The following is a 25,847-nucleotide window of genomic DNA, read 5'->3' on the forward strand; positions in this document are numbered from 1 at the left end:
CAAGCGTCAAAAGCAAGTATTGAGTTGCTGAAGTCAGAATTAAATGACAGTAACCAATTGCTGAAGTCAGAATTGGATGACAGTAACAAATTGCTGAAGTCTGAACTTACCGCTCACACTAGTATGTTGGTGGGGAAACTTCAGTCAGACCTCAGTGATACCAGCAAATGTATCTTAGACTTGCAACAAGATGTGGTCAAAACAAGTGAGGGTCTTCATGATCTCACTTTGACAGTATCTCAATACAGATTAGAATGCATGAGTAGAGCGGAAGGGTTAGACAGGAAGTATGATGAATTGGCACGTAGGTTAGATTCGGAAGTACAGGGTGTGCAGAAATCGTTGGAACAAATTAAAACTGATAACGAAAGTCACATTAGATCTTTGGAAGGGCAAATTGTAGAAAAGGTGTTGGTTAAGATTGCAGGTAGAAGTCAGGACTCCAATCGAGTTCCTAAGGATTATCAGTTAGGAAAAGCGATCAGTGATAGTGAAGTGGTAGTGGTAAAGAGGGAGTCTCTATCATCCTCTCAACCGGTTGTGCATGTTTCTTCTCAGCTTCTAGGGTCGGAAACTTCGGTTGTTAATACTCTGCCGCCAGAAGTTATGGTAACACTAAAGTCTCTCGAAAATTCTATGGATAGGGTTAGCAAGGTTATGGCCAGCTGGGAACAGGGGAGTCCTCATAAGGTATTTGAAATGCAGTATAGTGGAGAAAAACCGGTTAAGGGTAAAAGTGTCGATCCCTCGGTAACTGAAATCACTGGGGTGGGTCGATTGGATAAGGCCACTTCTACAGACAATTCGGATGCAGGGAATGTCAAGTCAGGTATAATGCGGAAACCATTTGCGGGCTATTGTGTTTCTAGTGCAGAGTCATCGACTGATGCTGAGAAATCTTGGAGAGTTAATTCAGCAATAAGAAAGAAGGGTTATCTAAAAACCAGGCACAGAAAATCTAAAATGTGTGGGGATGGGGAAAAAGTTGACGATCCAAAGGGAGAGATTAATGGGAAGAAGGAACATTCTGATTTTAATGCTGTTCATGGGGTTGCTCCTGTGAAAGTATATAGCATAAAGCCCCAGGATTTAGTAAAATTCCCAAAATTTAATGGCTTGATCACGAATGTAACTCCAACCGAATTCCTGGAAAAGGTAGAGGAACTTTTGGAGTTATATGGAATTGATCAAGCGCACTACATTAAATATGTTCCTAAACTATTGACTGAAAGTGCGAAGCTCTGGTTTGCAGAGAGAAAGGCTCAGTTGATTTCTTATGATGCATTTAAATTGGAATTCATAAGCCATTACGAAAGTTCTAGATGGCGTAGTACTTGTCTTGCCAAAATCTTGAACTCTCCTTACCAGAAAACCTCTGAAGAAAGTGTATTACAGTATTTTTCGAAGAACTTCAAGTTGCTACGTTCAATACAACCTAAGGCGGAAGAGGCTCATATTGTTGCTCAATTAGGTTCACTATTGCCATATAAATTGAGGGAGCACTTCGTAATGCAGGACATCTCGTCATTTGCAGATGCCACGCATGCTATAGAAAATTTTGAATCATTAAGGGATTTGCCCGTGAAGCGAGATCTAGCTCCGCTTCAAAAGGGCAAAAGCTTTAAAGCTGGGGTAAACAAAATCACGATCGCCGCGTCTCAGGGTGCTGAGGTGGAGGGTAAACCAGGGGCACAGACCTTAAAGACTTCACCCACTAGCGTTAGAAAGAACACAAATTTCAGTCCCAAATCGAAACGACGTTTTCAGTACAATAGAGATTCAGCCGAAGATTCCATGTTGGGAAACGGAAACCAACTCACATCGTAGGAGGTGATGTGGGTTCGGGCTTGAATAAACCTCCAGTCAATAGGGTTGCGTCTGCGTCACCTCAGAGTAGTATGGAAGCGCATCAACAGACGAGTGCTATTAAACCGTTGTTAGAAGGGAAACAATTAATCGGTGACAGTATGTTACTCAGAGTAGCTCAGAAGTTTGGTAATTATCAGCTCAATTTCGATGAACAAGGAAATCGTAGGATTGGATTAACAGTCAGCGGACAAACTACCGAGCAATTGAACGGCAGGTTAAAGTCGTGCTCAAAGTTGGCTGACTCTGTAATAATTATGATAGGTACGAACGATATACTTAACTTTCAGACGGAAGAAACTATAAAGCGCAACATGTCGGAGACGCTGGATTTGTTGAAAGGAAGGACTAAGGAGATCAATTGGTTGACCCTACCTCCCTTAGCACGTATAATGCGTAACAAAAATTCCAATGTCTGGCACAAATGGAAAGGAATTAATGATTTCATAGTCTCGTTTCATGATGCAAGATATGTCAAAGTACACGATATCTCTTCTTTGTTTTTTGATAGCTCGGGTGAAATTCGATATGACGTTTATGAAGAATATTTGGGAAATCCTTCGCGGGGAAAAGTTGATCGAATACATTGGAACGGAGAAGGAATGTCTCAGGTTCTGAATTTTCTTAGGAAAAGGGGAATTTTAAGAAGGATAGGACAAGGGGCTACTGAACCTGGTTCTCAAATCATAGTTGAGGCTGAGATCCATGCGATGGACGAGCCATCCAGGGAATATCCAAGTTCGGAAAACCGGAGAGGAGCTCTTACCGTTGGGCAGGGGGTGAGGGCAAGATAAAACATCCTGCTATTTGTTTTGTACATATTAATGATGTTGGCGAAGGGAGTGATATCGACGATTCAATTAACTTAGAAATACCAATTAATGCTGGTCCTCAGCGACATGCTTCAGCTTTGATTAAGATAGCTATATTAGGCAAATCGTATGACGCCCTCTGCGATAGTGGCGCCGAGGTGAGTCTGCTTGAATTCAACGCGTGGAAATCAATTTCATCCTTGATTTCTAGGCCAAGGTTGGAATCGGCTTCCAACGTTAAATTAATAGATTATTCGGGTACAAAATCAAAATCTGTTGAAGGGATTGTTAAGTTAATGATCAATTTGGGGGGCTATGATTACTATGTACGATTTGTTGTGGTTAAGAATTTAAATGTACCAGTTTTGTTGGGCTTAGATGTAATTTACGGGATACAAGGGGAACTTAATTTTGATGAGGATGCATTTTTCTATAGTACTCCTAACGGTAGAACCTTTTTAAAATTTACTCCTCTCAAAGATGTGGACACCATTGAATCGGATATGGCGATAACTAACGTTTCTTCGGAACTTGATCATGCCGCAGTTGAGCATTCAAATTTCGAACTTATAATTGAAGAATCGCTAAGTTTGGAAGGTGATTCAAAGTTAAGATTCAAAGAAATGTTAAGCGTTTTTGAACAAATCTTTTCTGACACTCCGGGTTTGTGCAAAGAATATGTACATCGTATGGAACTAGATACTGATGCACCAATCGTCGCGAAGAATTATCCCATTCCTTACGCATACAGGGATAGAGTGAGGGAACAATTGAATCAAATGCTAGCATGGGGAATAATCGAACTGTCTGATTCAGAACATAGATCGCCTTTGTTAGTAGTCCCAAAACCTCATGGAGGGATTCGTCTATGTGTCGATTTGAAAAGAGTAAATCAGCACGTGAGACCAATGCAACTTACACCTATGAAAGTTGACGAGCTCTTGACGTCATTTCTAGGTTGTAAGTTCTTTACTTCGCTCGACTTGGGGAATGCGTATTGGCAAGTGCCTTTGCATGTTGATAGTCGCAAGTTCACAGCGTTTGCTTTTGAGGGTATACTGTATCAGTTCAAAAGGGTGGTATTTGGTTCTGTGAACGGCACTGCGGTGTTTGTAGATGTTATGAATAGAGTGTTGGGTTCCTTCTTGGACTTTGTGGTGGTGTACGTGGATGACATCATCATAAAGTCTAAGGATTTTGAATCACATCTAAAGCATGTGAAATTGGTTTTGGAAAGGTTAGGGCGTGCAGGTTTCACGTTAAAGCTGGAGAAGTGTAGGTTTGCAGTAAAAGAGTTTAAATTTTTGGGACATGTCATTTCCACACAGGGTTTTACAAAAGATCCGTCTTATGTAGAAAGCATTGTTAACTTGCGTAAGCCGGAGAATTTGAAACAACTTCAAAAGATCTTGGGATGTTTCAATTGGTTGGCAAAATATATACCGAACTATGCTCTCATAGCACATCCCATGTATGCTCTGTTAAAGTTGAAGACGAAGTGGCAGTGGACCTCAGAGGCTGAGGAGGCTTTTAAACGCTTAAAGTCATTGGTGGTCCAAGAGGTCACTCTGAATTTTCCAGATTTCGAAGAAAAGTTCTACATCCAGACGGATGCATCTCTGATTGGAATAGGGGGTTTTTGCTATCAGGTTTTAGAGGGGAATATGAAACCTTTAGGCTTCGTCAGCAGATTGCTGAGATCCTACGAGAAGTCATACACTTCTACTGAAATTGAGGTGTTGGCTATTTTATACACCATTGGGAAATTTTCTACATACCTTAAGGGTAGGCAATTTGTTGTAGTTTCCGATCACAAAGCTCTTACTTGGTTGGAATCTGCTCACTCTTGGAATGCCAGACTAACCAGGTGGTTCATTCAGATACAGCAGTACTCCTTTGTCGTCCAATACTGTAAAGGTTCAGAGAATGTGCTGGCCGACACACTTAGCAGGAATTTTCCTGGTGTTCCAGACATGCACTATTTGATTAATGTCTCAACCGTCTTACGGTCGGTCAAGGAAATTTTCACTCGAGAGGAGTTAATCTCATTGCAGAATGATGATGCCGATTTGAAGCAAATCATTTACCATTTAAAGGGTAATAAAGGGGATGTAAACTCTCGTTCGAGATCATGGAATGAAACTTACAGTTTAGATAATGATGTATTGTACATAAAGGACTTTCATGTAGATTCACGGTATAGGATTTGTATTCCTATAAAGTTAATTGAAAAGGTTTTAAGGGCTTGTCATGACGATATGGGGCACTTTGGCGTTGCAAAAACTTTATCCCAAGTCTATCAAGCATTTCATTGGAAAGGTATGAAATCTGACATAAAATCCTACGTTAAAGATTGCGAGTTATGCCAGCGTACTAAACCTAACAAGCATCCGGCTAAATTTATTGCTAGATCACATGTAATGGATAAGCCTGGTCAACTGTTATTTGTTGATCTGCAAGGCCCATTCACTTTAGGACCAAAACGAGAAAGGTTTCTTTTCACGGTCTTGGATGCGGTGTCGCGGTACTTGGTGGCTTACCCCGTGGTTAATAGCAATGCAAAAACCGTTGTGAATAAATTATCGCAAATTTACTTCATACATTTGGGGGTTCCAAAACAAATAGTTTCTGATAATGGTCCCCAATTTAAGTCAAACATTTTTCAAGAAGCAATGAAAGCATGGGGGGTACAACTCATTTATACTCCGGTATATCATCCGTGCTCTAACCTTGTTGAGCGCTATCATTCGGAATTGAATCGCCTGATGAGAGTGCTGTGTAATTCAAATCATGCGAAGTGGCCACAGCACGTTGCTGAAGCGTTATATCTATTGAATGGATCTATTACTCCTCAAACGGGTTATTCGCCTTCAGAACTTCGTTTAAACATGCCAAGAAGATTGACTGACATTCCGCTTGTGAACGAAGGTGATAATATCACTTGGGAGGGCAAATTGGTCATGGCAAATCTAACCAGTTTCAATAAAAGGCAAGAAAGGTTAAAAAAGCTTAATGCAAACGAGGCAATTCATCCAAAGGTTAAAATAGGAAATTTGGTTTTCATTAAAAATAAAAATTCTGGTGGTGTGAGAGATAAGGTAATAAAGAAATATTGCGAACTCTTTGTTGGGCCCTATCTTTGCATCAAAAATAGTGGTAATTCCACACTGGCATTGATTGATTGTGTTACAGGGGAAAGATATGATAATCAATCAATAGAAAATTGTAAATTATGGAAATGTTCCTTGGACAAACTGAAGTATTGGGTAGAGTACATGCAAGACGGGAATCTTACAGGGGTTCAGGAAATATTGATGAACCTGAAAAGTACCTGGGAGCAAGGAGATTCCTTGGTCAGGGATTTGAAGGAAAATGAAGATTAGAGGGTAAGGGTAGGATATTCTTGTTTGCCAAGTGAGATAGTGCCTGCGGCGGGCCATGTTGCCAAGTTGGTACAATTTCGCGGCGGGTTTGAGCATGAAGTTAATTCCTATTGTTTCTCCCCTCTAAATCATTTTCATACGGTAGTTCAAGTCGGTGGTTTGCTTTTGTGCACAGACTTGTGTCAAGTTAGGAATAGAGGTGATCTGATAGGAGAGATCTTGCTGAGTTCAAGGTAGAGTTCACTTCACTGATCGTAAGGGGCGTAAGTTGAAAATAAATTTTGGGGCTTGGTGAGAAACGCAATTAGATTTGCACAAAGGTGTGGGCATCGAGTAGGATGTCAAGCCTATCGTCAAGCTTGTACAAAGTCAAGATATTTTTTTTTTTTTTTTGTTTGAAGGTTTCTTTGATGTCAAAGCAGTTGATGTGGTGGTTATTGTGATTGGATGGTTAAAGTTAGCGTTTGCCAGCGGTGGTCTGTTTAAACTAGTGGGCCATACCTTTTGCAGGGACTGTGTGCCATCGTGAGATTTAATTGCAAATCAGCACCAGTTGAGGTGCACTAGTGTTGAGTGACCAGTGCGATTTGAACTTCGCACATATTGTAAAGATTCTATAATCAAAAGTTGATATATATGTAAATATTTTGATATTGAGTGATGATTGCTAATATTGTAAATGTAGTGTAATACTAATCTTGTTTTGGTGTGTAAATTTGTGTTTTGAGTGTACCTTCATGTTGGATGTTGTAAGGAATAAGAAATTGTGTGTTAATTGGGTTCAGCCTCTTGTTGGGCGCCAATTATAACGAGTATCGTTATACGAGTCATATTATATTCAACTGTATTCATGTTTTTCTCTATATTATTGATAATGATTATTGATAATTAACCATGACTGTTGCTGCGCGCATGTTTGTATTCTTGAGGACTCGCAGAACAAAATTTTTATATCTGTTGGCAACATTGAGCAGCGCGATACGAGTAACAGATCTTTTGAACGGTTCATTGGTAATAACTGATCTTGATTTCCGAACGGGATCCAGCAAGAAAATGCTTCTTTCCTTAATGTGATTTAGCGAGTTCGTGAAAAACAAAGATTAAACCATGGGTTTTAATCATTCTCGGATATACGTTGGATGTGAAAGCAGTTCTGCACTGGGAATTGGACTTGTTGCCGGAAATTGCAGGTTGGAATCTGAACGTGAGGAACGGGTCGCGGAAGAGCGATTCAGGAGTTCGGGGAGAAAATATGGTAGACGCAGAAGTGAGCTGTTTGGATGCTGCAGATATCAAGGGATATCGGTCCATTTATAGGCGATCCATCCAAATTGAAGGATGCCTATGACCCACAAAGGATAAGATTACCTATTTCACGAGAAATTTGTGAGCGCAAGTGAAGGAGTGAGCGGATATGTGAAATTTATTTTCGCTCAATATTCACAAATTGAAGGACCCGGATGCATTGTAAGTAGGAATCCTTTTCTATCTAAGTGCTTACGGATAAACTCAAATCCAACTTGGAATACATGAAACTCATCGGCAATATACGTGATTTAAGCTAGCTTTCGTGTGCGTATATTATGGCCATAATACGAAACTCAATACGTCGTTAATTTGAGCGCGAAGCATATGCTTGAGGTAGCCATCTTGTCGAGAAAATCTCTCGCTGCCTAAGACTGTGTAAATATTAATTATTGTATATAATTTTAATTTATCGTGCTCAATTTATTCATTGTTTTCTGTGATATTTGTCAAAATTTACCTCATATCGATTGAGAGATTTGTAACGTATGTTCACGTCCGTTAGCTGTCAATAATTGAGGCTGCTAAAACTTACATAGACAAATTTCATTGTTGGTTTTCATACGTTGAAATGGTATAAAATTGTATTCGTCAGCAATGTCAAAATGATCTAAACTGGTAATTTTCAGATTATTTTCACACGTAATAATTTACGGTGTCAATGTGCATGTTGTGATCGATTTTAAGGAAAAAGACAGCGATCACATCAGTTGATATTCACGTATTAATACGCCATTGTCTGGCATGTTGGTAAGGTGCAAAATGTTGCTTACACAAAATATTGTGTTATGTGTTCGTCGTAATTCAAAATAAAATCCAGCAGATCTTATTTCTGCAATTGTTTTAGTTAATAAATGCTCATAAATCAACTCTCTAGTGTGAATATTATTAATTTACAGATTTCAATTCATGTAAGATAACCATGTGCATACTAATGTCAGTGATCTCTTACAGGTGGGGGGTTCACTTCTTACTGGTCACTCGTGCATGAATAATAACTCAAGAAATTGTTACTTACTTTTACCTTAGCGTATTCGTTATCGGGAAAGAATTTAAATTAAGTTCATCTTTCGGGTGCGTCAATAAGTCAACGGAGATGGGTTTATTTTAATATACAGGGTGGACAGGTGACAGCGGAATTTAGTATAAAGCATAAGTTCATTTCTGCTGCGGTTTTATACTTCTTGCGGTCAATAATGGTGAACATAAACTTTTAGGGTAATTTTGGTCAAGATTCTTTAGTTTGTTTAAGCTTAATTGTTGTAATTCTTTAACACGGCTACCAGCGTTACCGATGAGATGGGTGGGGTCACGTGTGAGAATTTGATGTGATTTCAGTGTTTTGTAATTGAGATGTCATCTAAATTGTTCACATTAACTTAATATACCTACCCATCAGGCTTTGACATTCTGATTGAGAGTTCTCACCTCTCAGGGTTCGTCACAAGGGAACGGGGGATAGCGGCTGAAGTAACAGCTTTGGCAGCATCGTGTACTTCTTCGCTTTGCCCACTCGACCCCCCCCCCCCACTTTCCACCTTCTCTGGCGCTATGTGCAGCCTTGTTGCAGCAGAGATAGTCGGGACACAATATAAAGTCTCCGATCAAGGGTAGAAAGTACTGTCATACAAAATGACAGTCAACGCAGGCACGTATCCAGAAATTCCTTTCGGAGGGAGGGGGACAATATATTTTTAAGGGGTATAGATAGAACCTCACAAGTGTATATTTTCTCTTTTGGTGGCAAAACGGGTAGGGGGGGGTGGGGTAAGGAAAGTTTACTTTCTCTTGGTAGACGAGATCTAGCATTAAGAGGCCATAGTGCGGAGGCAAAAAAATTGTAAGCAACTGTCCCCTAAATAGTAGCCACCGTTTAAGGCTGCCATTTTTATCACAACGTGTTTGTCCGTTTCTTCTCATCATGTATCAAAACATATTTGGTGTCTTTGAGTGTCTTCACGAAGCTGTTACACAATTGATGGACAATCCACTCGACGATGCGAGATTCAAACTGTGGGCTACGAATTGGACGCACACAGTTCTCGAATATCTCTCCCTGATTCGAGCCTGAACAGAACTAATGTGTCTTGTCTTTCCACGTATGCAGCTCTTATAAAAGCTGAAACCTACCAAATTGTTCATATGCAGGCCTAAGCACCCGCAAGTGTTCAAAATTGTCCGTCACAGCTTCCGCAGTCTTGTCATATATCGGCACGAAACAAAGGAAGTCTTCTCAAACACAGCTGGATCAAAAAAAACAATTAATGCACAGTGAAACCCCTTCTGTTCCCAACACATCTAATGTTTCGACTTCCAATATGATAAAATGCTCACTCATTTATCTCCAGTGGCGTGGTAGGGGTCATAACCCTCCTTTGGCCCAGTATTTCTAAAAAAAATGAACGTGCAAGGCAGAGAAAGGTGACAAAATGAGGACTGACTACCGAAAAAAGTATACGTAACACCCCCCCTCACCCCCCACGTTCGACAATTCTAGGTATGCCAGTAGAGCAACGGCACGATATGCCAGAGACCCTGGTCCTGGTCCTGGCAGAGCCTGAAAATTCCTAAAATATCTACATGTGCAACATCTTCCTGCTTTCTCCTCTCGACATTCATATAATTTTCGGCTGTTCCTTTGTAGTGGTTGAGTGTGTGTCGAACCCAGTTGGCTTAAATAAAAGTCCTCTTTATCCCATGAAAGTCTCGGACTGCATACACGAAATTTGGCCCGGGCACAAATAAAATTACAGTTGATCTGTGGAACTTACTTATGTCTTAATAAACCGCCACAATATCCGGTACTCCTGTAATATTCACTTTAGAGACCTTCGATCTCTTCGACTCATGCCCCGAACTAGCACTACACTGAGGCTCATAGAGTTCCACAGACGTCAATATCTTCAACTTTGGACACGAACTAGATGTAGACTTCGGTAGTTTACGGGAAATTGTGTTATAGTAATCTTCATTTTCGAATTACTAACAGATTATATGGTACTGATCAGCCGGGAAATTGAAGACGGGTATTTATGTCATCATTATATTCTAGAATGTTCCGCAGATAAAACGTTTGGTTAATATTACCAGTAGTTCGACTCCACCTCTTATTTAAGAACGTTTCCTTTCCCGCTTTCCAAAGAGTAAATAATACAAGGAATCGTCCTACTCGTTGCAGGCTTTGTTGTGCAGCTTCCAAATGATGACAAATCTTTACACAATGATCGCGCTCTCGCTGCGACAAAAGCAATGAAAGCGCAAGAAAAGTTTATGTGCAATATTGTCAATAAAGGGGTTATAGAACATTCTCCGTCTTGCCTCGATAAATACTCTCCTTAAATTATCGTCACATTATTCAAGAAGCCAAAATAGTAATTTATCCGGTATAAACTGATAGATTTCCTGCGGGGGCTCGACCCCTGATCTCCACCTTGGATACGTGCTATTATCAATAAAATGGTAATGGAACATTCTCTATCTTGCCCCGATAATTATTTCTGTCCTTGAAATATCGTCGCATCTTTCAAGAAAACAAAAACCTAATTTATCTAGTGTAAACTAAAAGATTTCCCAGGGGGGGAAATCGACACCCCACCTTGATCTACACCTTGGATACGTGCTATTATCAATAAAATGGTTATGGGACATTCTCTATCCTGCTCCGATAATTATATCTTTCCTTAAATTATCGTCGCATCTTTCAAGAAACCAATAACCTAATTTTATCTAGTGTAAACTGAAAGATTTCCTTTGGAAGGGGCTCGACCCCCCTGATCCCCATCTTGGATACATGCTATTATCAATAACAGGGTTATATAACATTCTCTATCTTGCCTAGATAATTATTACTCTCCTTAAATTATCGTCACATCATTCAAGATGCCAAAAACATACTTTATCTAGTGTAAACTGAAACATTTCCTTAGGAGGTTAACCCCACCTTATGCCCACCTTGGACACGTGCTATTATCAATTACAGGGTTGTAGAAAAATTTACCTTGCCTCGACATTTTTTTTCTCCTTAAATTTTCGTCCCATTATTTTATTTCACACACACAAGAAACCAAAAAGCCTCATTTTATCTAGTGTAAACCGAAAACATTCGTGGGGGCTATAGCCACCTGAGTCAAAAGGTGCTGCCAACTGTTATCGAAAAATTACAACAAAATTGCCTTTAGTACGGCCTTAACACACTTATCAAAAGCACCCAGGGACGTCAGAACCGGGGTGGCAGGGGGTCATCATGCCCTCACTCATCATCGAGGGGGTAATATGGTATTTTTGCCCCCCCCCCCTTCCAGTCGCGCCATAAAAAATATTACTATTTTTTCTGCTCATTTTTGGTTCTGAATAAAATTTGAGAAAATATTTTTACATTCGACAAATAAACATGGTATGACGAGTACGGTCATAATTTGTTAAATGTTGATAAATTTCGAGTAAGCCATTATAAAATTTGATTCAATGTTAGCATTTTACGATATATACTTACGGGTTGGAAGTGATTGGTTCATTTAATTGCAAGAATTCACGCTAGGTGGCTGGCGACTACGGTTTGGTGCGATCTCCACCTATTTCAGTTATATAATTTCCTCGATTACTAAATTTTAATCGACTTATTTGATTGTCTAACTCCATATTTACGTTTGTTAATAAGTGTGTTTTAAATCAGTACACTCCTCGTGTTAAATATAGCCTTTTTAGCATATTTATGATGCTTAACGTTAACGCTCTGGTTCCAGGCTCAGGGAGATTTCGTATCGCGTGCAGCGTGATTTCAAGATTTCATATGAGAAAACACACACTTTAGGAACGTTAAAATTTGCTTAAATCTATAATGAATAACTATGGATGTGGGGAGATCATGCTATAGACACCAAACATAGATATAAGATTCTTGTCACACTCTGCATGTATATATTTGTAATGTTTATGCGTGTGCAACTTAATTACAAAGTTAATGGAACCTGTGGTTTTTAAAATAGATGAATTGTTGAACGCTAGACGCGGGAAGGGAATTCGTGCTGAAAAGCGGGCGGAGCTCGCAACATGAACGAGGAAGGAGATGGTTTTAGCAGCTGATCGGTGCAAGAGAAAGGTTTATTTGGATAATATTCCGGAGAGTAGGAATACATGGCTACTCTGAATAAGGAATACAGTTACCAGTGAAAGTATTCTGCTGTTATTTCAATTTGAGATGCTTCGTCGTAGAGTGGGAAGTGGTGAAGTTTATCCTTGTCTGAATTGACCTTGAATCGACCCCCACCCTAAGATCGTAAGTGAAAAGCTTTGTTCTTTAGTGCTCTCGAGAGACCTTTTGTATCGAAATTCAACGGTACTGCTGATTACGATACCCCGTTCATAGCTAGCTTTGCGTGTGCAGTGTGGATTGACAAAAAGCCGTGTCTGATCTACTCGGACATCGTGAACATAACAAAGAATAGCGCGACGCCATATTGAGAATAAGTTGCAACTGTACGGAAACCTTGCAAAATTCAAGATTAAATCGCTATATCGAACGACTCAAATAATAAAAAGACCGTACGATCTCAACGTATAAGTGAGTAATCAGTTATAGGGTTATTTTAGTAGGTGTCACGTGACCAAAATAAATAAGAAAGTAAAACACTTATCATAAGGCATGCACGAATGGAATTTAAACTCGATTACACAGGGCATGCCAAACTCATGTAAAAATATCAATTGAATCGTTTCTCAGGAAAATATGTCGTATGTGAAATCCCTCTAATGTTTGTTTGAGCATATGAGATGCACGAAATGTTGATGGTGAAGGGACGTAAACAAATAAACTGCTGTAATCAGTTTCTGGGTACGTCTGTTATTGAAAACAAATCTCTTAAAAAAGGTCGTGCCAGAAATAGCAGATCATTCACCTATTATTTTTGAAACTTTGAGCAGTTTTTGCTTATGGCAAGAGATAAATATTGGCAGTGCAAATTCTGTTCGTTAATTGATATCTTGTTATTTTGAGAACAGATTGATTGATTTAGTTTATTTTACTTCGCGTTTTGTGCCTCTTGGCTAATTTCCGAAGATGGGGATGAGTGATGAAATGATGAAATTGATGAATCGACATTCACAAACAACCAAGCCCGACCGTGAATCGAACCCGGGACCCTTGTTGAGAACAGAACTTATAGAACATGATGTTATTTGTTCGATTTAATTATTACTTTTTCTGCTGTTTTGAATCAATTTTACATCTTATAAAATATCAACGTGATGCGATTTCACCAGAAACCAAGGTCTCTAATATATTTAGTGTCAAATATAATTGTATTAATGTGAAGTTTCTTTCCAGCAAGGGCAAAACTCATGTTCGAGTCACTTGTTATTAACTGATTGTATATGGACAGATATTTGCACTTCGTCCTGTTTATAGCTCTGATATCTCATTGCTTACCTACTAAAAAATATATCCTGTACATTGATTTCCCTTCAAAATTGAAATTCAATCAGTTTTGACCCTAAATTTTAGCCATTTGCATTAGATGTGGTGAAAAAAAATACGGAACATAAAATGTAGTCTGAAATGTACTGAAAACAATGTTTTTTACCCTAGATTTCTATAATTTTTCTTAGCTGAGTTACCATAATTATCGCAACTGCCTGCATAGGCCAAAAATGTTGCAAGTCATGAAACAAAAATGGCCGCCATTTTCAAACGAAGTCTAGTTTTAGAAAAATAATGCCTGTTTTGAACTACCCTTGTACAGGGGTTACAACGACAAATAAATGAAAAATTTTAAAAATGGTCGAGGAACCAGTGCTGGACCATTTAGTACGGATTGACCCTGAAATTTTAGGCAATTTCTAAAAAACGTAAAAATTTTTTAGAAGAATTAAAAAAACCAAAAAATTTATTTTTTGTAGAGAAAGAGCATTTCTTTGCAATGATTTTCAACATCAAAAGTTTTTGGTTCCGTCTTACCCACATGATGAAAATTCAGGTTTTCGTAACCTAGTTTTCCCACCACAAAAATTAGGCTACAAATCTATTATTAGTCTTTTTATAGGCATTTGTAAAACTTTTTGAGTGCTGATGTATTTTTTCTGAAATCCACATTATTTCATTGAACTTTTTGTAAAATTTCAAAGAGATCTGAGGATTGGTTATGGAGAAAAGAAATAAAATGTAAGCAAGGATATCTTGTGTCGAGGATCTCAAGAGTGTCAGACAACACTGATTTGATGACATTTCAAAGTGCTGTAAAATTAAAACCGTTTGAGATAGAGTGAAAAAAAATATGGGGTTTCTTTCATCCATAAAGGAAGGGTGTACACCAAATTTCATCGAAATCGGAATTAAGGGGTGTCAAAATCCTAGTTTTTTGCGTTGGTTTGATGTGGAATGACCTAACAAGGTGTTCGTTCTATTTCCAATGAAGAACATACATGATTCCTTCACGGAAAAATCTGTTACATGTTCAACGGTAATTGCCCCTGTTTGAACGTATACATTTAAAACTGAACATTGATCGCACGGTAACACATCACACCACATTTCGTCTCACGCTGGATTTTCTTGGGGGGATGGGTGCGCGGGGCCAGAGCTGTTTTAATTTTTTAGACACACTTAAAAATATCTGAAAATATAGAAATTATATTTTAAACAAGTACTAAATCAAATTCGTGTTCAAACATTTAAATCAAAAATTGCTCATATGCACTATTAATTTAATTATAAAATCAGGACGTAGTAATATTAATTTACATGAAACAATGTAAATTCACCACAGCGCGTCAAAATTAAATATAATAAACGTCTAACCATAAAAAGAAACACCAATTTAGAACCTCACATATTTCTTGGTTTGTTCTGCCTGCTTATTGCTCTTACGTAATAGTAGAAAATTACGATTGTATAGAACACTGTACTTCAGACTAAGGAACAAAAATCTTCGATTTTTTCAGACTTCTGAAAATATTTTGGTTACAGGCTCTGAGTTTATTGTAGAGCCATCCAAGGGGGGAGGGGGGTAATATTTTCTTTGTCTGCCTTTCCAAGAATCATTTCGCTATTTTAAATTCTGAAAACAAAAATTGTTCTAAGGAGCATTAAGAATATTTTTAATGGCTTGCATGATATTTTAACTTTTTTGCTATCATTTAGTTACGATAGTCCGAGAATAACTTAACATTACAGAAACTGGCTGTTCACCGATGATAGCTTAGTGGCTAATGCAGACGTCTTATCATTAAAGGAACAGGGTTCGATTCCTAGGGAGAGGGGACAATTTTAGTGCTTCGGACCAATGTATCCCGCTCGCAATAGCATATAAATTTGATTATAATTGACAATATAGTAACTGATATTTTTGAAAATTCATGACAGTTTTGAAAAGTTATCCCTACCGTCAAATCTTTATAAATTTAGATTAAACGCAACGATGATTGGAAAGCAGTAACTCCCCAATTCGAGTGAGTAGGTGATAGGAGACGAACGAGACTATTTTGAGGGTGGAGATTCCAAATTTGCGTAGCCCATATTCCGACATAGAATATGCAAATTTCTCCTTTCGGAGAAAAGTTCACTACCAGGTTATTTACTACTGCAGTTTTCACTGTTGAAAAACCGACAAAAAACGGGAGAGAAATGTTCCTGTCTATTAAGTATTATAGGTGCAATATCAGCACTAACCTTACAGAAATGACAACTGTAGAAAATGTGATAGGATGGCTGGTTACTAGGTTTGAATCTGCGATCCCGAGATTTTTTGTTCCCCGTTGCACATATACTAGTGTCACAACATGAAATGTTTACGAGATACAACGTCCCTTATATTGTTTTAATTAATTAGTTCACAGCCACCAAAACTACTGCCCACGTTCCACATCTGGTTTGTCTTTGTTCATAATAAAAATTAATTAGTACATTATGCAATATATTTAGTATGGTGCAATCAACATCTTGCAATCAGTCGCTCAAATAGTTACTGGTTCTGCACATAAAAAGTTTGGGAGTCGGTGGATACATAGTATACATGTGGGGTGAGGGTACACTCAACCCCTAATCCCTCGCAATGACGTATCCAGGTTGTGGGTCCAGAATTCAGACCCCGAAAATTCCTTAATTTTTTTGTGGATTCTGAAAATAACACCCACTAAGTTATTTATTTAAAACAAAGTCTTGAACAATTAAGAACTTTGATATATTGAGGAGCACCTCTTCTAGATCGTGATTTGACCTCAATGAAATTAATATTGCCCCAATGTATACATACCATCACAGTTTAGTAAGAATAAATGGAATTGAATACGTCAACAGAGCATCGATTGGCTGGTTAATGTATTTATCACCACTTGTTTGTGCAATTATATTACCTAGAGCGGAGATGACGATCGGAGCAGCATCTATAATTTAATCTATAATGTAATATAAATTATTTACATGAGTATATAAAAATAAAATATATAATATAATTATTAATATAATTTATATTAATTATATATATAATATAATATATATATATATATATATATATATATATATATATATATATATATATATATATATATATATATATATCAGTGCTGGGTTTAAAACCTGGACTACCTCTTTTTATCATAATGTTCAAATGGGAGGCTCTTTTTAGTTCAATTTCTTGGATTTTAAGGTGATGTGATAGTGCGGTTAAAATACATACATTACAATTTACTAATAATTATAAAATATCACTGTTTCATTAATATAAAAACAATAAGGAAAACATTTCAAATATTTCATGGTTATTTATAAAATATAGAGGCCCATATTGTGAAATATTTATGTAGTCCTACGTGTGAGAATAAAATATACGCGTATAATAAACTTCTTACCTTGAATATTTATTTTGAACAGGAACTCCATTCTTCTCTTGGCAACCTCTGTGGTAAAATGGTTATTAGCACAGCGCACTACGACACCAGTGGACTCGGGTTCAAATCCAGGCATGGACATGGATATTCTTTGTGAATGTCCCTTCATGAATTCCATCGTATCGTCACTCATCCTCATCGTCGCGATTAGCTAAAGTGGCAGAAAAGCAACGGAAAATAATAAATCAAATCCATTCTTCTCTTCTTTGCGATACTAGAGGCCTGCATATCTTCACGATTTGAAATTTATCCTAATGCAAAAGCAGAGTAAATTGCTTCGGCAATAGTTCGTTAATTATGTCATTCATTTTCATTCACTACACGACGCACCACAGATCATTCAAAACATATATACGTAATTCACTCACTCAATACACTTAAGAAAATCCACACAGTAAGAAACCTAATTTTCTTAAACTTCCTTCAACGCGATTTCCATTCGCAAAATGCCCTTCGTCATCTAAGACCAGTCAGTCTACCCCAGCCAGTCATAAACTAAGCAGCAGAGGGGATGAAAACATCGTAAAGCGTGGTTGGTTGAAGGTCAGCGGCATGCGAGTTCTGCATGTGTTCGATGGTACAGTGTTGTTTTGGCCTAAAATTCCCTATCACATGCCAAATACTCTTTTCCCGTTCCTGTAATGGTAGTTTAGTTTCAAAATTTCCGTTACCTGGGAAAATCCCATGCTGGTTAGCGCATTGGCATCGCTGCAAGGTTTTACCGCCGTTGTAAAACGAAGAGTTTCCTGTCTAAGAAGCCACTACAAATACGTCACCGACCGCCTCCAGGCGCTGATCGGGGAAGAATTTAACCGCTGAAGTCTGTTGGTAGTTTTAAAGGAAAGGAGTCCATCCTCATGTATAGAGCGAGCACAAGGGAAACAAACCTTGGACGAAAAATCACCGCGCAGCCTTTTCTTCCGTTCAGCTCGGGCCATAAGGAAGCATGGTCCACTCTCCCCCTCCTCTCCTCTCGGGGGTACGGTGTACTTTCATTTTTTCCCGTGGTCGTTGTTTGAGAGTGAAGCATCAATCACATTTGATAGTCTATTATTTTCTGTATATAATCTGGATTTCGGCGATAGCCTAGGTAGCCTAGAATATACGCGCCTGATATATATATATATATGAAAAGAGATTTAGAAAAATTGGTGGTGGATCTAAGAACTTGCCCCCCCCCCCCCCCCCCAACTTCGAAATAAGTACCGACGCCCTGAATCCACCCTCTATGATACTGTTTATTCTCTAACTATGAGGCTCAGTCAATAAATAACGAGGCAGAGGATATTACACCAAAACTATGGTAATAAGAAATGGGTCGACGGACCCGAAATATAGTTGCAAGAGTGACGAAATTGATTCGCGCACGTTCTCGCACTAGATGCCGTTACGTGTCTGGCAAGGTATGCACAAAGGCTGCTAACCGAGCATCGGCAGTGTTCAGTCATTCCATGTTTGACTGCGACGCGTAATGGAAGCATCCAAAGAGAAGCAGCGGGGTGTAGTGCGCTTCTTGACAAGGGAAGGTTGTAATGAGGCGAATCATTACTTGATCCTCTTTTATTTTATATGTTTAATTAATTAATTTAATTGGATAGATCGGGTTTTAGTGTCACATATTTTAGTAATGTTGTGGATGTCTATGTATTCAAGTACGTGCGTATTCTTGGCCGTTGGGTAGGTAGGTGTGTCTCTGGACAGCCGACAACCGGGAAGTTCCCAGTAACGGTTAGGTGATTAGCGGGGCCTATAAAAGGAAGGGAAGGGAGCAGTCGGCCTCAGATGTTTTGGTGCAATACGGCGAGGTGTCTTTTCTCTATGGGGCGAAACGAAGAATTTTTCTTGATACTATGAATCGGCGGATACTTTAACTTTCTTTCTTATAATACACACACTTCATCTTTTTTTTTTACATTTAATTCAATAGTACATCTGGGTACATATGTACATATGTACACATACCTTCAGCCACCATTTTTGGTACTGAATGTTATGTTTTTTTCTTACTCGTGGAGCCAGTGTATGTTGCTGAGAATCGGGTTAAGAGTACAAATTATACCTATACAAGGTGTAGGGGGTTGTGAAATCCATCGACGAATTGAAAGGATTTATCCGGCGACGAAAGTTGGTGTCACCACTTTGAGCCGTAGTCGAAACGGTAAATTCGTCAGAGGAAGCACGGAGATTCCCCTCCACCAAAAAAGTTCAAGACCCTCCACACTAGTGCCGACAAGGTCATGCTTTCGTTCTTCTTCGACCGCAAGGGACCACTCCTCGTCGACTTCCTGGAGCATGGAGCTACGGTCAATGCCCAGCGGTATTGTGAAACGTTAACGAAGCTCAGGAAGGCAATCAAATCGAAACGTTCCGGTCACCTTTCTCGTGGTGTCGTCCTATTGCACGACAACGCTAAACCACACACAGCCAAAGCAACAAAGGAGTGTCTGAAAAAAAATTCAAGTGGGAAATCCTGAGCCACTCCCTATAGTCCAGATCTGTTCACGTGTGACTTACACATCTTCGGTGAGCTCAAAAAAGCACTGCGGGGACAACGGTTTCAATCGGACGATGACGTCAAGGAGTACGTGCGCAATTGGTTCCAACAGCAGCCTAAGGAGTTCTACGAGGGTGCCATTTTGCGACTGGTGTCACAATGCGATAAATGCCTAAACAGTGGTGGACAATACTTGTGAGGTTCGTTACGTATGTGCTGTGAAATATCCTCTGCCTCGTTATTTATTGACTGAGCTTAATTTATCTAAGATAGAAAATCGACTTTGCTTTTGTATTTAGCATAAAATATTTGTAATCTGGCTTTCAAGTGCTTCATGTATAATGTAACGTAATCGCTGGTAAGCCTGTTCACGGAGCAAGTCTTGACACATTTTGGCCACTTAATGTGGTTGTCAATCGTGAGATCACAACGCAGTAAATTTATTTTTTAATAGTCAATGCACAGCTCAAAAATTTTACCTCTTTCTAATTTTTTAAACTTTATACATTAATGTGCACCCTTGAAATTATTAATAAATAAATTATGGCATATGTATAGTCTTGTTGACAAATATAAAATAGGGTTTAAAATAGTTAGCAACCACTGAATCTAATGAACTTATGGGGCCCGATGCTGGACTCAGTCCGGTAGTTTGGAAACACTATCTTAGAGCACGGTGGCCCTAAATCTGACGCAAAAACTAAACTGATTGGCCACAAATGGCAAAAGACAAGTATATTTAAAAAATCTAACTTTCTCGCATTACAAATTGTGTTTCTTCAAGTTCACTGTATGTTTCGATATGCTAATTGGGATTGGTTTAATTGTTTGATTTATTTGGTGTTTTAAGTCTACTTTATGAACAGTGAGGCTAATCGGGACTGGGCCTACGATATAATGTGGAATCCGAACCATTATGTGTCTGCACTAATTGGGATTGGACCTACAGCTTAAAATGGGGCCTGAATTACTGTGCCTCCATTAGGGACTCCCTTGATTACAAGGTGACATTATTTTATGCAATCAGGGAGGCCCCTGATTCTTTTATGTTATTCAATCGAAATCCTGCTTTTTTCCACTCCCAATTATAAGTTACTTTGGGATCTAAATCTCCCTTGTAGTAGCATATCTATCTCAAAAATTAAATAGGGTGTATGCACAAGTAGTTTCGCACACATATGATGAATAGAAAGTTTTCAATTCTTATGAAAATTATAATAGTTTAATATTAACATTTAATTCATTTTTGTAAATGACATGTGAATGTTCGTTTTAAGTTCATTTTATGCTCATATAGTCTAATCAGGATTGGGCCTACAGTTTTAAGATGAAATTTGAATCTTTATGTAATTTGAAGATCAAATCTGGTATCCTTTAATACAAGACAACAATGCAATTGGGTAGGCACAATCAGAGACTCACATATGGTAAAATCAAATTAGCAACTACAGGGTATACAGAAAGTTATGCAAACGAGATTTCAACTTACGTTATTTCGTACAATGAGAGAGAGAGAGAGAGAGACATGAATCTTACATTCTTCATACTCTGCTGTGTGGATACTTGTTTTAAAGACTAAATTAGGTTATCATGCTGTTCACGAACGTTCAGTAAGGGGAAAATTGACTAAGGTTTAATAGCTTGCAAAAATTTTCGATGTGTATTGATGATCTCTGTGATTATCTACCGATTCGATGAAAATAATTATACTTACTCGGGCAAGAAGCGGCAACTTTAAAAATCAACCTCACAAAGCAGCTAGCAGGGAAACGGGATGTTGTCAAAATAACAGTTCTGCGCTGTAATTGGACACCGGGAGATACAATGACAATAATGTAAAAAGTGAACTTGAAGAGCAGGAAAATATGCAAAAACGAGTAGGTACTGGTTACTTGAAATAGTATACGTAATACTCCCTTCGAAAATCTTGGACACACTACTGCACAATACTACCACAAATATAAATAAGCTTATTGACCACATCTGCTCACCTCCGGCATTTCAGCAGAGCGCACACTAATTGATTTTTCGTGGAGCTTGATATCATCCGACCATTCCTCCGTGGTCAGACCGTCTATCCAATGGTCAGCTGTGGATCCATCCAGAAGAGACTTTTCCCAATCAGTGTCCACGATTTTATAGTTGCTGACTCTTCTCATTCTGTGCAGAGGTTCCGCCTCCTCAACAAAGCTTTCCTGGGATTGTTTGAAATTGCAAATTGCAAGAAACAATAGCGGCAACAAAGCCTTGTTGGTCCACGCTGTGTGTCCAGTCTTCATCTTCTTTCACCGGCGAAAGATTTCGTTGTAAAGCGCTCTTGGAGGCAATGTTCACTAACGTTGGCTGATTATCTGCAAGAACAAGAAGAATACATACTTGGTTACTTTGAAAACCACAAGTCACACATATTCCGAGAAAGTTACCTCGTATAACCCCCGTTCCCCCAAAATGCACATACATTGTACAATAGATGAAATATTTTAACATTCAGAATTTAGGGATGCATTGGGTTTTCTAACCCAAAGTATAAATTATATGTTTGTTTATAAATCCTCTTTATGCACAGAAAGGCTAATCGGGACTGTATCTACCGTTTAACGTGGTATCCGAACCACTATGTGACTTTGCCGGGTATCGAACCAGGAACTCCTTGATAACAAGGAGACGATATTAGCACTACGTAATCGGGGTGGCTATAAATCATAGAATTACCAACATTGAGTATGTGAGCACTATGATCAGTTTTGAGATGGGCCGGGTCATGCGATATGAGTCAATTGCATAACTTTTCACCTCCTTAGCTAGAAATTAGCACAATAACTGTCTACCAACGATCGAAATGGACCAAAGTGCACTTCATTGTTTTATAACAGATGTATGTATCAAAGGAAGTGCGCACACACGTCACGAAAGCCACATAGGTGGACGAGAGGGTTGAGTGGTAGATTTACGTAATCATCACAGAAGATCCTGTGTTCCAGTCTCGGATTTAGCACGGGTAAATGTTCCTTCATCAGTGCCACCTATTCACCATTCATCCCCATCGACGGGATTAGACAATAGGAACCGGAATGCGACGCTAAATATGAAAAATCCAAATAAAGAAATCTATATCTTATATTGTGTAACGTTGTCAACCCTTCAGTACACGGGTGACATTGTTGTTACGTGACTGGACGGGTTGTGCCTATCAGGAACAAAAAAAAATCAATCATATTATAAACATAAAAAACTTGTAAATAGAATAGCTATTTGTTTGAATAAATATGTGTATTACTAATTGATACATAATTATGGAAACATGAAAATCATGATTTTTAAGTTCTTGAACTGTAGTGTTAATCAAAGGTATCATGAAGGCACATCGTACAGAATTTCGGATGCCCCTTTAAACTGTTGGTCCAATTTTGTTTATCCCAGCCAAGAAAACAATGCACGAAAAACAAACCTTTTCGCTTATGTTACGCTTACGTTTTTCAGATTTTTTTAAAAGAAAAAACCCAATTTCCGAGTAAAAATATTTTTTTTATATAGCAGCGTGATGCATGCCACCGTTGTGTTCTTTCAGAATGATTGCGTCATCATCGCCTACAGTTCCGGTGAGCCAGATAGGAAGTATAATGACAATGTACATTTGCGAACTGTTCAGAAAAGAAATATGGAAGATGTCCTTGCCAACATGAATTCTTTCCGGTCATGTAACCCATTAGTTGTCCTTTTACATACCGAAGCGTTGAAATGGCATTTCCTGTATGAAAACTGATTGCACTTTCTTCAATCTGAGCGTTGATATTGTGATCAAAAAGACATTACATTAGTCATGATAGCAAAATTAAAGTTAAAAAGGAGGGAATGTAAATATAAATAGTTAATGAACAATAGAGAGTCGTTAATTATTGTATGGACAAATAAACCGATTCAGAAGGACCTTCCAGTTCCAGATAGGCTTACGCAGAAAACCTGACTGAGTTTGCAATACACGTTTCGTTAAGCTTCTTGGTAAGCCTAAACAAGAATTTGGTAGCCTTTTTGCTAAATCTAGTATTTTGGTATCTATTAACAAATATCACGATTACTAATCCAAATTAGTCCTGGTGAACAATAATATGTTTATTGCCTATTTAAACAATTTTCTGTATATTAGAAACTATAAGATTTGTAAATAAAACCTTAAAATGACGACCAAGGCAAACTTTAATTGTATAAAAAATATACATAAGAACGTAACGTTTCCACCCTCTAACAGGGTCTTCTTCAGACGAATATTCACAATAAGAATTTACGTTATGTCTTTATGTATATTTTTATACTATAAAAGTTTGCCTTGTTCAGCATTTTAAGGTCTTATTAACATGGAAACAAGACTTAACAGTAATACGATTTGTCTGAAGAATTCCCATGTCCTTTGGAAGGAATGTTTACGTTTTTGATTCCATATGGAATGTCAGCGTTACCGTCATGAGGACAATTGAGAAGGTACTTGAAAGCAATGGTGGCACGGAGTGCACTGTGAAAATGTCAGAAAAAGAGAAAAATTGATATTTTTGGTGTATTTTTTGTTATTTAGCGTTGCTTTCTGTCTGAATTTGTTAATGCGACGATGCGATCGCATGATGAAAACAACATCCGAAAAGACATACTTCCCGGAACTCGAAATCAGAAACCTCAGTTGCTAAAACAGCAATGAATTCGATGCGCTGACCACGCGTAAACTGGCCCTAGGTTCTCGAAGGGCCGGTAACACTGAATATAGTTTTCTTCTCTTTTTGCAGGTCTTAGGCCACATTTTTCTTTTCTAGGTACATCTTCTAAGGACTATTTCATGCAGTCAAATTTTCGTAATGTATCAGAAAAAACTATCGACAGAGATACTTAAATTGCGATCGGTTACAATATAAATTATGGATATTTGCTCGTCTGTTCATAAGAGCCAGTAATCAACATCGAATGTATCTTGCGACGTGTCAGATACTACAACATTACATATTTGATTAAATAAAAAGAACGTTTTTAAAAAAGGATCAGTTACACAATAAATCTTGTCAGTGGTATATTGTTGGAATGTAGCAACTTAACTGTGAAGGAAGCAGTCCATTTTATTGTTATTTAAGATGAATAAAGATGTTATTTAAACGTCACTACAAAAAAAAAATATTTTTATGCTTGTAACAACAGTAGACTACAAGAGAAGTAGTTGCATCATTTAAGTTAAATTGTTCATTGAGGGTAAATAATTTAGTTGTAAATAATAATAATAATAATATGTGTGCGTGTGTTAGCCCCTCTTGAGCTTGATTCCTTCAACATTAAGCCCATAACGCTGGTCGAACAGAAGCTAAACAAAATTATAAAGTAGAGATTAATCGTAGTCAAAAAGGACTTACAGAAGTTAAGTGCTCATTGCAAAATGGCAAGCACTGCAGCATATTGAATATGTATTCAGGATTAAGGATTTATATACTAAGTTTCAGCAATGAGGATTTAGACCTGATCAAGAAAAATTCGTGTTCAATTTACCTGTACCTTCTCTCGACTCTCTCTGTTTGTGATCAATGTTGATAGTCTGAACCAGATCAACCACACTGCAGGATTGCCTAGTAGCAGAAGGCCTTTTATAATCCTATCCTTAGCTTTTCCTATCGTTCTTAAGCACCCCTCCCCCTTTCCAATCTCATCATTATCACATTGTGAGAGATCCTCACAATGGTTGTCAATAGTGTTGAGTGCCAACATTTTTTTCTATCATGTTCTTACCACGTAACTTTTATAGTATTCATATCCCCTGCCGCTGTTGATAATGAACATTATTTTTTATTATTATTATTATTTCTGTTTGTGCGTCACCGTGGAATGACCAAGGATGTATCGTGAAGCAAACAGGAAGTTAGAATTTCATGTTTTCCCCTGTTGCTGATGTTATCTTAGTCACGACAGCTGCTGATCAGTAACTCCGTCTATTTCGCTTCACTTTTTGACTCTCTCTGCACTCGTGCGTGTAGTTGGTTTCACGGTGCAACGTGGACTCACCTACAACCTACGTCATTGAATTGGTGTCAGGCAGTGGCGGCTCGTGGTCTGGCTCTATGGGTGTGCACCTTAGTCTCGCAT

General features: G+C 38.3%; 1 protein-coding gene across 1 annotated transcript in view; it reads right to left on the bottom strand.

The window, feature by feature from the left end:
* Positions 1-25,340, bottom strand: part of LOC145986691 (aminopeptidase N-like) — a 170,497-nt gene extending 145,157 nt beyond the window's left edge. Inside the window, exons 1-2 of the mRNA XM_083121004.1 lie at positions 25,257-25,340; positions 21,731-22,090 (exon numbers count right to left, since the gene is read on the bottom strand). Coding sequence (XP_082977130.1) covers positions 21,731-22,018 — 288 coding nt within the window. The 5' untranslated portion in view covers positions 22,019-22,090; positions 25,257-25,340. The remainder of the gene's footprint in view (positions 1-21,730; positions 22,091-25,256) is intronic.
* Positions 25,341-25,847: the final 507 nt, after the last annotated feature.

Source organism: Lepisma saccharinum, chromosome 4 (assembly GCF_977018435.1).
Source record: "Lepisma saccharinum chromosome 4, izLepSacc3.1, whole genome shotgun sequence".
NCBI classification, from domain to species: domain Eukaryota; kingdom Metazoa; phylum Arthropoda; class Insecta; order Zygentoma; family Lepismatidae; genus Lepisma; species Lepisma saccharinum.